At 40.5% G+C, this 12,801-nt stretch overlaps 1 protein-coding gene across 3 annotated transcripts in view; it reads right to left on the bottom strand.

The window, feature by feature from the left end:
- Positions 1-3,634: 3,634 nt before the first annotated feature.
- Positions 3,635-12,801, bottom strand: part of cacna1ea (calcium channel, voltage-dependent, R type, alpha 1E subunit a) — a 113,334-nt gene continuing 104,167 nt past the window's right edge. For 2 of the 3 annotated variants that reach the window (XM_030726566.1, XM_030726567.1), the window contains 9 exons: positions 11,444-11,549; positions 11,257-11,364; positions 11,002-11,102; positions 8,544-8,650; positions 8,255-8,420; positions 7,944-8,072; positions 7,526-7,673; positions 6,554-6,735; positions 3,635-6,393 (listed from right to left, as the gene is read on the bottom strand). In XM_030726566.1, the coding sequence (XP_030582426.1) occupies positions 5,830-6,393; positions 6,554-6,735; positions 7,526-7,673; positions 7,944-8,072; positions 8,255-8,420; positions 8,544-8,650; positions 11,002-11,102; positions 11,257-11,364; positions 11,444-11,549 (1,611 nt within the window). In that variant the 3' untranslated portion in view covers positions 3,635-5,829. Of the gene's footprint in view, positions 6,394-6,553; positions 6,736-7,525; positions 7,674-7,943; positions 8,073-8,254; positions 8,421-8,543; positions 8,651-11,001; positions 11,103-11,256; positions 11,365-11,443; positions 11,550-12,464; positions 12,562-12,801 lie in introns of all 3 variants that reach the window. The other variant, XM_030726565.1, reaches the window with a different exon arrangement.

Here is a 12,801-nt window from a genome sequence, read left to right as displayed (position 1 = left end):
TAAAAAAAAAAATTAATAAACGAAGCAATTACAATAGGGCCTTCGCACGTTCAGTGCTCGGGCCCTAATAAATAAATAATTGTCCGCATGAGCAATATGTTTGTTAGGTTAAAAAAAACAAAACAAACTCTATTCCTTTGTGAAAAATATAAGTGTTTTTTTAGTACACTGGCAGGCCTCGAGCTGCTTTCTCTTTTTTCTGTGACATGAAGGTCAAAATTAGTACTTTTAAGAGCTTAGATTATTCTTTTGCAGAGACCATTGTTTTTTGTTTATTTTTTTTGCTACGGGTTGAAGGAAAACTCCTCCACCATCAGTGATCCTTTCATGTGCACATATAACAAGAGTTAACCACTTGTAACATGTTAATAAAGCAAGCCTATTTCACTGCTACAGTTACAGAAAAGGAGGAAATGCAGTTGAAAATAGGAAATGTAAGTGATTCTCAGCATGCATTAATCTACTATAACAATCTACAGAGATTTTTAGGAGGTTTTTCCTTTAACTTTCAGAGCCCTCTAACTTTACTCTTAACCTAAACAGAAACAATCACATTTTGTGCTTCTACTAATAGTTGACAGCCCACTGGAGAACTTAAACATCTGTCTATCAGCAATATTTTCACAGAAAGAAGCACTGAAATACAGCCAGACTTACATAGCTCAGCAGCAGCAGCAGCAGCAGCACAACAGAGCCCTGCATGTCTTCTGGTAACAGTAACGTCTGGACTCCTCAGTCTGAACTGGAAGTGTGTGTAAGTCAGTGCTCCAATGTGCCTGATAAACACCAGAGGATGCAGTTAAAAAAAATCACACACCCCTTCCTGGAGGCCCGAGCCAAGCACCGGTCTGGCTGACCACTCGTTTGAGGCACGAGCAATGATAAAATCAATGGACCAAACCAGACAGCTGAAGGCTCAGCATGACAGAGATGTCTCATTCAAACATTGAGGCAACACAAAAACTCACGAACATATCCCTCTGCTGGTTTGTGTCAGTGACTTTGATCTTCAGCAAGTTAGAAATTGGCTCACATCTCACAGTGTCAACAATGACAGACGCCTGAGTGTGTCTTTTTATTGCTGCTACACAGAAGGTGTAAGTCTTTTGTTTCTCATGTGGCAGAGACTTAGATGTGAGCAAATCATCAGGGAAGGTGAGACTTCATAAAAAAACACACCTGCCACTTATTTGGGCTTCCGATGAGGAATAACTAAAGTCCTAAAGTTCTACATTTTCTCTGACATGAAGTTTATTTTTGGACATAAAGTTTAACATTTTTTTCCTTACAAATACAAATAGGACTCATCTTTGGTGATCCTTTTTTTTTTAACTGTAGTCTGCCTGATTTGCCATTGAACTTCACATTGATCTCCCCCCCACCTCAGTCTTCTTATCCAGGGTCAGTATGGGAGGACTATGGCCCAGGTGAGGAATGTGACATAAGGATCAGAAGAGAGAGGGGCTGCTGTCTGAGAAGGGGAGTTGTTGTTAAGGTTTGGGCTTACAGTAAAGGGTGTGTAGTGAGGACCAAAAGCTCCTCCCAGCAGGATCAAATTTAAAGTGTTGATTTAAAGTCCCAGACTGTGACGTACGCCTGTGGTCACTGAACTGTCCCAGGTGAATCAAACCTGTCCAAAGATTTCTTATGTATAGCAAAGGCATTTACACTAGTTGCTCATTAAATTTTGCATACTGCTTGTTTAGTGGATATATGGTTGTGTTTTGTGTACATTATGTATGTGTATGTGTGGAGGACATACATAGAAGAATCACCCTCTTCTATCCTAAAACACCCAACAGTGACACATAAGGACACAGCTCCTCTGGAAATAAATCCACACACAGAAAAATCTTCCATGAATACTCCTCAAACATGCACTGCATGGATATATTCAGCACACATGGAGAGTTTCTAGAACAGTCTATAGAACGGTACAGATTTCAAGTCCACGGCTGTGGCATCACAGTGAAACTAAACAGTGTCCTCACAGGGAGCTGCTTCACATGCGAATGTTGACTGTCTCACAAAGCTGACAGATTCAGAGGGCATTAGTTCTCTGTATGGAAACATTCAAGGTCAAGTTAAACACCATGCCTTTGAGCTAAATCCTTTCAAGCTGCACATCATGGAAAAAGAATCCATCATAGATAAACAAGCCCACTGCAGTCAGGTGTGACCTTGTGAAGTCTCTTTCTGGAACATGCATAATCTGTTTATCTACTGGAGACAACTGTCTGTACTTAGTTTGCATGTTAATTTGTGAGAAGTTTTGTTCCATTAGTGAGTTTCTATCTTAGAGAAAACAAACATTAGCTTATTATATCCAAGCCAACTGGGTGTGGTGACACAAACAAGGATTTTAATACAGCAAAGATAGTCCCAATTAGTGTAGAGTGACTGTGAGATGTCTGGATTTTCTTTTTAAAAAACTACTTACCTGAAGCAAAAATGCAAGAGAGCATTTAATAAGTTTCTGTGTTGCATTTCACTGTTAATATTTAGAGAGGGTTGAATACTGCCACTGCTCTTTGATACTGTGTGTTGGGCAGCATCTAATATCCTGCTGAGACCTTGTAATAAGTGCTGACTGCTGGTCCAAGAGCTGCAGGACGTTCACCTCTGCAGAAGCAAGATATGAGAGATTATTAATAAAGTGTCTGAATATCACTTCCAGAATATGTGATATTATAGCAGTAAATATGTTTTATATAGCTAATATACAGTGACAGCTTCACAAACCCACTGTGAATGTAAAATTAGTCTTGATCAGACCATGTGTAGTTTTAGTGAAGCAGTTCAGCAGATCAAACATCTTTTGCTTTTAGCATATACTAAAACTGTATGCGCTGCCTGTGTTAGAGGATACTGGCTAGTGGCTGTTGAGTAACATAATTAGTTTAAATGAAAGGGCTGGGCCTGACTAGCATCCCAGTCTTCTCACAAAAGAAACTAGCTATCTCACCTACAAATACAGGCAGTTTAATTCATCACACCTATTTATTTTGGGAATACATGCAAAGATATGAATAGAAACCCACAAAACATGTGTTTCTAGACTAACTAAAAATGTTCTGTTTAATTTTTCTGCACAGTAATTTAAAGAATAAAATGGTGAGAGCATAAATGCATTTGTGCCCATCTAAAAGACATAAAAGCCTGAACTTGTCTTTTAGCTTATGGATGTGTAAATTTAATTTTGGCAGAAAAACAATTCTGAAAACTCAATCAAACTACAGTTTAGTTACCATCCATCCACACATTTTCTTCTGCCTATCCAGTTCAGGGCTGTGATGTCCTAGCTGCCACAAGGCAATAGGCAAGGCACACCTTGGACAGATCACCAGTTTCTTGCAGGGCTAGCACACACTCATGTTCATGCCTACAGCCAATATAGTATCACTGATAAAACTTACATGCATGTTTCTGAACTGTGAGGAAGCCAGAGTACTTGGTGCACGGGGAGAACAGCTGGCCAGTGGATTTGAACCTAGGGCCTCCTTGTTGTGAGGTGATAGTGCCAACCACCACACCGCAATGCTGTCCGATTTTGTCACATGTAACCAAATTCTTGGAAGTGATATCACTGAGTGCAGAAAAGTCAGTTGATCTCTTTTTAATTGTCCTTTGAACAGATATGTAAACACTTCCTTTGTTAAGCTCATAGACAGGCAGCATGAATAAAATAAAAATGTAAAGAGTGCAATAAATTAAACATGGATTTATTTTGTACAGTTTATACTACATATGTACCAGAAAGCTTCTCTATCTAAGAAATCCAGGCTTGATAGGGCACTCTTTGGGTGAGTTTCCCCAGGCACAGATTAGGCTCTTCTGTACAGACAGTAAGGTTGAGTCCTAGGCTGCACTGTACATGCTAAGCACGGTCTTATATACTACAGGTAACCTAACTTCTATACTATGTGAATCAAGTCTTGCAGTCAGCACACTTCAAAGGAGGTTTCTTTGCTAAAATACACCTTTGCTTCATTGCAGGACTTTCTGTTTGGGTCGTCAGCAGGTGACTTCAACCCCTCAGATATGTCCCATTTTCACATTTCAAACTCAACATATTATAACACACAACGGCACATGATATAAATATACATCTCATGTAGAGGGAACAACAAATCATCTAAAATTTTTTTGGAATTTTGCAGAGGGAATGCTGGGAATGCATATTTCTCTGCTTTGCTCTGTTTCATAATCACATTGTTGGCAAAATGATTCAACATCATGGGTACACCGAAACAAAAACAAAAACAAAATCAGGCAGCTTTAAGACACTGCTCTCTCGCCCATCTCTCATTATCACTGTCACCATGATCATGCATATGCAAATTACTATAACTCTGAAGCACAGAAATTACTGAAATGCTTTTTTTTATGGACGGTAACTGATGAGGTGTGAGTGATGTGGCGGTTAACAGAGAGACTAACCAAACCGTATCTTTGATTGCTCTTTTGTTAAAGCATCCATGTTGCATCGCATGTACGAAGACATCTAATTCTGATCAATTTTGTCACCAAAGAAAGCAACACATCCTGAAGAGGACACGCCCCCGGCTCTATGTACAGGAGAAAAATGGCTTTTGTCACATCTCTAACACATCAGCAGTGGTTATCCAGCACAGACACATGGTGAATGAACATCCATTTGGCTTCATATAGTAACAACACCCAGGTTATCTGTCCTACAGATGGCTGTCCTCATGCCAAAGATTTTGTAGTCTGCAAACGGAGCAGATGGAGACAAAAACATCTGTGAACTCTTTACTGGTCCAGTTCTTATGTTGGTCATGTTCTTATCATGTTGACTGACCTGGACGTTTAAGAGTCGCTTAAAGTCCCTCTTATTTCATTTTGGATCCCAGATGAGCATTTTCTTCAGAGGATTTCAGAAGACAACATATTACAGATGCAATGGTCCTGTATCCTGAGACAAAACCTTTCATATTGTGTAATCTGTTCATAATCTTTTCCCCACACAGAGCCAGCATAACCGCGGACTGTGCTCTCCACTTTCATATACACTAATGTTGTTTTCACATTATGGCAGAAAAATAACTCAACCATCACTAGCTGTTCAGTTTACTAAACATTTGGTGCTTGATTTCCTGTATTGATTATTTATTAACTTGTAACTGTTTAATGCCCATGAATTGTGGATAATTTGGCTGTAAACAGGAACTGTTGGGAATGGCTGGTTGCCCATTATAATCTGACAAAATCTTGTCAAAAAAAATTGTTTTTTGTTTCATTTTGACAACAATGCACAGACTAACAGCAACCTCCTCAAATGATCTGAACATAAAACTAAAATACATTCATCTTATTACATGTTTACATGCTACCTCAAGGTTCACTTACAGAAAATGCACTTAGATGTGTCTTGGATTCAGCTAGAAAATTTGGACACCTTGGATCGACGTCTCACCATATTTTTGTTCAAATAACACTCAGAACACAAAGTTGTGTGGGAAGGCTTGGCGACATGTGGGTTTGTTTGCAGTGAGCTACTAATGGTATTGTCAGTCTCTGCTGTTCTCGTGATTTGGCAAAATTTCTCTATTAAGAGCACGCACATATAAACACACATCCATGTCCGCACATGAAGTCTCCCTCCAGCTACAACAAACGCACACAAGGACAGACAGACACCAGCATCCAGATAAACAGCAGTGGTATTGAGTCCTGCCTGTAATGCTACTGGTACTGAGAACATCAGGTTCTCATCGCCACTGAGGAGCTAAAGCCTTGTGGTGCCACGTGGACCGCTCTGAGGTGTCCAGTTCCTTTGTGCATTCTCTTCATCTGTTTCTCTGAGTTTTAGCAGCGATCATCCTCATCTGTGTCACTTAGCAGCTCGCTAGCACCAGCTGGACTTGTCTGGCCCAAGTGCTTTCGGAAATGGCCATTAGGAACCTGCCAGGAGTGTCTGAGCTGAGGGGCGGAGCTTATGGCATTTGCCCGGCCTATGCTGGTGGCCATGGCAGTCTCAAAGGTAAGGGTCTCCTGCCTCTCACTCGCTTCACCACTACTGAGGTCCTCGTGGAATGGGAGGTAGGGCTCCGATATGTAACGATGAGGAGATGGGTGGCTCGGTCCTGAAACATGACCTCCAGATGAGACCTGGACTGCAGACAAAGGCCTGCTCTCCTTCTCAACCCTCAGTGGGGTCTCTGTGGAGCCACCAGGGGTGTCCTGAGGCTGGCTCTGTCCCTCAGAGGAGGCTGCTGCTGCTGCCGTTGTGGGAGAGGTTTGGGTTCGGCAGGTGAGAGGAGAGTAGGAGATGTAAGGCCGTGGGCGAGAGGGAGTCTGGGGCAACTGGCGGCGATTACGAGGAGTACCGGAGTCTGAGGCTGAGTTGGCAGGGCTGCCTGATGTGTTCATCTGCAAATAAATCAAGTGAACTATTGAGTAAAATACTTTGATGTATGCTTTGTGCCAGAAATGGACTGCTGGTTCTCTTCCAGCAGTACAAAACAGATTATATTATAGACTGTTATATGACAGAAGCCTGCACAACACTGGGTCATAAAGTCTGAAGCACCTGTTTCTGTAAAGTATGTGAGTGTCCTTCGCTAGGTGAGGGGGACCGTCTCCTCTCACATGAAGGATCTCGGCTTCGCTCCTCAGAGTTGCAGCGCGACACATCGGGGGACAGCAGGTGGCGGCGCTCCTTGGATCGCCCTCGCTCGTGACTGGTTGTTTCCTTGTGGTTGATTCTAGGACCTAAAAGTAAAAGATCAAAGGCCAGCGGGGACAGAGCCTTTCAGTTTGTGGCAACAAGACTTTGCAACAATTTCCCACTACAGTTACATTTAGCTGACTCTGTGGAGTCTTAACTAGAATTTTTATTGATTGGAACTGTCTTTTAAACTGCTTGTTTACATTATTCTCTGTTTTATCTTGATTTTATATTGCTCTGCTCTACTTTGTTGTGTTGTACAGCACTTTGTGACTGCTTGAAAAGCGCTTCATAAATCAACTTTACTTACTGAGAGTAACATTTCACCTAAAGAAATGAGAACAAGTTACAGCATGTGCTTTTGTGACAGGCTTATGGTAACAATGTCTGTTATGTGTTGACACAACACTAGATCATCCCTTGATTTACGTGCCTTTTTTATGCATGAATGATTCATAGGTCAGTATTAAGTGGCCAAACAAAAACACACACACACACACACACACACACACACACACACACACACACACACACACACACACACACACCCACACACACACACACACACAAAATTGTCAGGTACAAGAAATGGCCTGAAAATGAGTGAAAAAAGCAGCCAATGTCCAACTTTGAAAGACAAGCCTGATGAACCATTGACCACTTTCAAAACTAGAAGAAAGTCTGGCTCCTTGGGAGCAAAATATAAAGAAATGATGAGACTTTTGCAAGTTACTGTATTTTGACCACTAAAGTTCCTTTTTTCCCCTAAACTTTGCTCTGGATAAAAAACAAGCAACAGCAGTTGTTTCACTGTTGTAATTAGAGTTAAGTGACCTCTATAGCTCCTCTGTCGGGGTCTGTACGTGCCATCAGGACTGATTCTCTCCAGGGAGTGCTGTTCCTGCCAGAGACCATTCACACACTGATCTCCAATGGTAGAGAAGGAGCGCTTCATCAGCTTACTGTCTGCAGACATCCCAGGCTATACACATACAAAACAACCAGAAGACACATTACTTAAGTAACCAGGAATGACACCAATGAGCAAACCAACTCTCTCTGGTGTCTGTAATGCTGATTTAAAATGTGCAGGCAAATTGTTTCAATTCACTGCTGTCAAGCAGCAAACACGAGTATACTAAATGTTCCCCATGTGAATTTTAATAGATTATTGATTGTTAAAGCATCCAGCAATACAAGATTTGTTAAGCACTGAATATAGGTTTGAATAAAGGCTATTACTCTTTATTACCTGAGGATCAGCAGCCAGTCTGGGCATGGACGAGGCTCTGATAGATGCTGTACGCTGAGGTGATTTAATTAGTGCTGGGTCCTGCCTGGCCTGCTGCATCACTTGGTTATACTCTACTACCTCTGGGACCTATACAAATAACACAGAGGAAAAGGCTGAGTGCGTCTTATACATTGCTTTTGGTTCGAGTCAACTCTCAAACTTCCAACCAACCACAATGTTATTTTGCTATGAGTGTAACAGGCTGCTAAAAGTTGTAAAATAAATCTTTTGTCAACTTTTATTTGACTTTAAAAACAGTGAGCAGTTACCAGCGTGTGTAAATGATGATGGTGGTGGTGAATGTGGTAAGGGTGGTAGGGTGAATGGTAATCATCTTCATCGTCTTCCTCCTTCTGCTCTGTGGAGTGGGACAGTGGTTGCAGGAACATCTCTTGGGGAGAGATGGGGCTGAGTGCCACAAAACCTCCTCTGGTGCTAAATGGACGCAGACAAATATGCAAGGCAGTTGCTTTAACAATCAGATTTTCTGGTTTCTGTCATCATAAATAACCATTAGTATAAATAACTTTATGAGGAGATTAAAAGTTGAATATTTACAGAGCAGATCCTGCACTATGCCTTAGGAATGAGAGGGATTTGGCATTGCATAGGATTTCTTGAGGAAGAGAGGAAGCATCCATACGCTGGAACATAGGAGCATGTTTCTATGGGGAGAGAAAGACAAAGGAAGATATGGAAACAGGACAGGCCACTAGGTGATTCACTAAGTTATGTTTAGTAGTGTGAATAGTAGTATAATTTTTTTCATTGGACTTATTTTTCCAACCAGAAGACTCCCCCTCACTTTTCCACTCTAAAGGCCCTGTCCCATATACAGTCTAAGGTGGGAGTATGGCAACAAAACTGTTATAGTAATGGCTGGTCACAAGATTAGGAATCTGCTATTTGCTGACCACAAAAGGTGAGCTCCAACCCTCATGTTTTATCAACATGAGGGTTGGAGCAACACTAATAAATCTGAAGAATTGTGTCAAAAACCGTTGTCCTTCAAAGTGAAAACTTTGTTTGTGAATATACTGCAGTGTTACAAATAACTAAACAGAAAATTGCACAGGTCTAGTATTCATAACTAAAACTAGCAACAAAACACTCAACAGGGTACTTCCCTTCACTTCAAAATAAAAGGACTCCTTAACAACACTGCGCACGGTACATAAGTAAAAAGCTGTTTCTATGTGACTCCTTCTGCTGATTTTTTAATGTCTGTGTAGGTTCTCGATCATCTAGGTCACGGTAGTTTCTGTTTCTCTTGAATTTCTCTTTAGATTTTTGAAGACATTTCACCCCTTATCTAAGAGACTTCTTCAGTTCTGAAAGCTGATGGGAAGGATGCTAATATTTGCATTTTCAACAGATGGGTTGAGAAATAAGTAAAGGAGGCCATCTATGTCCACCTGGAATGATCATCATTCCAGGTGGACATAGAACCACTCATAATGCAGTCTTCTGAGACTTTCCTGGGTGACTCAACCCCCACTAACACCTTGACCCATATGACCTCAATAACTCACATAATGACAAGGATGATGACAAGGATCCTCAGGAACACCTCCAAGATCACTAGAGGTTACGCACCTGGGGACTCCCCATTATCTGAATGTTTTCAAAAAGTCCAGCTGCCTTGAACTCAAGCACTTAAGATTATTTTGAACTATTTTATGATTGAATCTAAATAAACAATGCTTTATTTGTGATTACAGTTTGGTTCAGTTTTATCAACTAGTGTTTAGATGTGATCCATGCACTCTGGATGAATTCGATCACTTTTTCTTTCCCCTCATTATCCAGAAGCTTTGATTTGTACCAAACTAAATCCTGCAATATAAGCTTCACTTACTGCGACAAAGTGGAATGTTGTGAAAAGTACACAAGAACTGTGAAGAACATTGCAGGCTTTTAATATATATAAAGCCCACAATTAAAGTAAAATAAAATTAAACCAATACATGCCTTGTGTGATAATAGCTCTATAAAGCAATTTAGTCAGATGCCATATCTTGTGGCCACACATTATTTGGATATCTATGGTGTTCTCACAACTTCCGAGCTTGTAGTCATTACAGAAATCATCTTATTCTCACACTTTACTAACTTGTGGTTATTACTGTAAGAATTACTGTTCTTGTGGCCATGCTGCTATGGTATCTGTAAGTGGTTATGTTTTGAGGTTCAGATTTCTGTGTAACTGTATGCAGATTCTGTTTAGTTTGTATAACTGCTGTGTTAGCACTGGAAGTTCTTGACCTCTATGTTGGTTTAATTGTGGTTCCCTGTCTTTGGATGTTAGTGCATTGTGGTTTCTGTGTCACAAAGCTCAAATCATCATCATTTCTTGAACATGACAATTAGTTCACTGCACTCAAATGAGCTTCACACTCACCAGAGCTCAATCCAATAGAGCACCTTTGGGATGTGGTGGAATAGGAAATTCATATCGTCACATCAACTGTGCATTGACATCAGGTCAAAATGGACCAAGATCTCTGAGGAATGCTTCCAGCACCTTGTTGAATGTATGCCACGAAGAATTAAAGCAGATCTGAAGGCAAAAAGGTTCCAACCCCGTACTAGAAAGGTGTACCTAATAAAGTGACCAGTGTGTAGTCTTATCCTTCCCTTTAATCTTTGATGTAGCATGTATGCGTCTTCTTTTGTGAGCTCTGTTTTCCCTGGTTTCCTGCAAGCTTGAGGATTTCTGTTTTGTGCTCAACGTGGACTTTGCCATTCAACTTAATAAAAACTTTATGTGTTATTCTGCCTGCCTCAAGCTTAGGCCCTCTACTCTGCAACCCACAACACATCTAATTATATTTGGTCTCACCCGAGTCTGATTAAGTACAATTTCACTTTTAAAAATTGGTTTAGACATGACTACATATGTTCAAATTAAAAAACAACAACCCAAGGCACAGTTCAATTTAATTTGTAACTACTACAAATTAACATCAGTGGGCTCTCAGTGGTTCAGCAAAAACAGCAATTAAAAAATAGGTACCTGTTCCTCCAGTTGTTGTCGTAGCTTCTTGGCTTTGCTCTGCTTGTAATAGTCCATGATCATCATGGCGGCATAGATCTTACCTATGGTCATGTCACTGGCTGTAAAGGAGAAGGCATAAAGCATCGAGACATTATCTAACTCCATCAAATGAAAAACTATTTTACTGAACAATACCTATCATAGCAAAAAAAAAAAAAAAAGTCTATTGGTATATATTTATTTACTAAGTAGCAGTCAATATGTTGCTTTTACCTTTGTGAATTGGAACCAGTAGGTCCAGTGTCTTCTGAGAGAGATGAGGCCAGATCACACTAATCTCCTTCTGCAGATCCAAATCCATCTGATTTCGATCTTCTCCTCCTGCAGACGCACACATTTAGTGATTTTTTTTTCAGTTTTCCATTAAAATAAATATAATGTATGTCCCTTTTTTTCTAACCTCGGGCTATCTTGATTTCAAGGGCAGTGCGGATGAGGGCCATTAGGGTTGAGGTGAAGTGGACGGTCATTTCATCGTCCACGGGCATGTTCATCAGAACCAGTCTCTGTTGACAGCAGTGAAGGCGTCATAGTCAGTCATAATGCAGAATACCAACCAGCAAAGACACAGCATGGCACAGTACAATATGAAACCTGAGCAGCCACTATTGTTTTGACTAACTTCCATGAATTAATTCATGAATTCTGAATTCTGATGTAGTGGTACTCAAGCCAAAAAGGCAAGCATGTATTTATTTAGTGAAAAGAAGATTTTTTTTGACAACTTTTTACTACTTCATACTTCAAAATGAAAATAAATAAATAAATAAGAGCTAGCCCTTCAGATAAAAAAAAGAGAAATTTCAATAAAATAATTTGATGCAACAAAATGCTTAAAAGCAACATTAAAAAAATATTATTCTTGCCCTCTCTTGTCCTTCTATACTTGAAAGTTAAGAAAAAAAAAACACACACAAATGCAACGGAGCATGCTCACAGGCTCACTCAAACAGCATATACACGTGCTGCATAAAGTGCACAAAACAATGATGTAATAATAGGATGTGGCAGGAGGCACATGCAGACAGGTGGACGTAAGAAACAGAAGTATGAACGACATGAGAACATCTGACAGCAGACGCCTGCAGATTCAGCATGTGGATGTTTAACAATCTTCTCATTTACGTCTCCTATCTGGCTTAGAATAATCAACAGCAATAACAGACTGTCTTTCATCAGACTTAGCGCTCTGCCAAGATGCAAAGCAAACAGGCAAATCATTACTGTAGCGCTAACCATGCGCCAATGGACAAATACTCAAACTTAAAACTGCTTCAACAAGCAATACTGCATCATATAATCAACACAAAAAAAATGCTTTGCATTTTTAAAGTGCGACATACAAAATGATGTTTAACAGCGCTTATCTCTGCTGATTAAAATATGAAGGTGGTGCCTGTTAGTCTTGGTGTTCAGTCTACCTTATATGCCACCTTGGAGGGGCATTTCTTGCCCAGGCCTAGAGGTGGTGACATGTTGGTCAACATCTCATACATGTCAGTGTAATGGATACGACCACTGGGGGCGCCAGGTAGCCATGAAGAATGGGGAATGAGGGAATGATAAAAAGAGAGGAAAGGGAAGGGAAAGGAGATAGACAATGTTGGAGGTGGAGGGAGAAATTGAAAGAAGGTGGAGGCATCAGGAAAGTGCGGTCCCAAGGAATGGTGGAGGAAAAAGAGCACAGGAGGAGGTGAAGGGTAAAAAAAGAGGAATAGAGGAAATACAAGAGAAAGGATTATTTCAAGGCATCACACA

Source organism: Archocentrus centrarchus, chromosome 4 (genome assembly GCF_007364275.1).
Source record: "Archocentrus centrarchus isolate MPI-CPG fArcCen1 chromosome 4, fArcCen1, whole genome shotgun sequence".
Lineage (NCBI taxonomy): Eukaryota > Metazoa > Chordata > Actinopteri > Cichliformes > Cichlidae > Archocentrus > Archocentrus centrarchus.
This window is presented reverse-complemented; position numbering and strand designations above follow the sequence as displayed.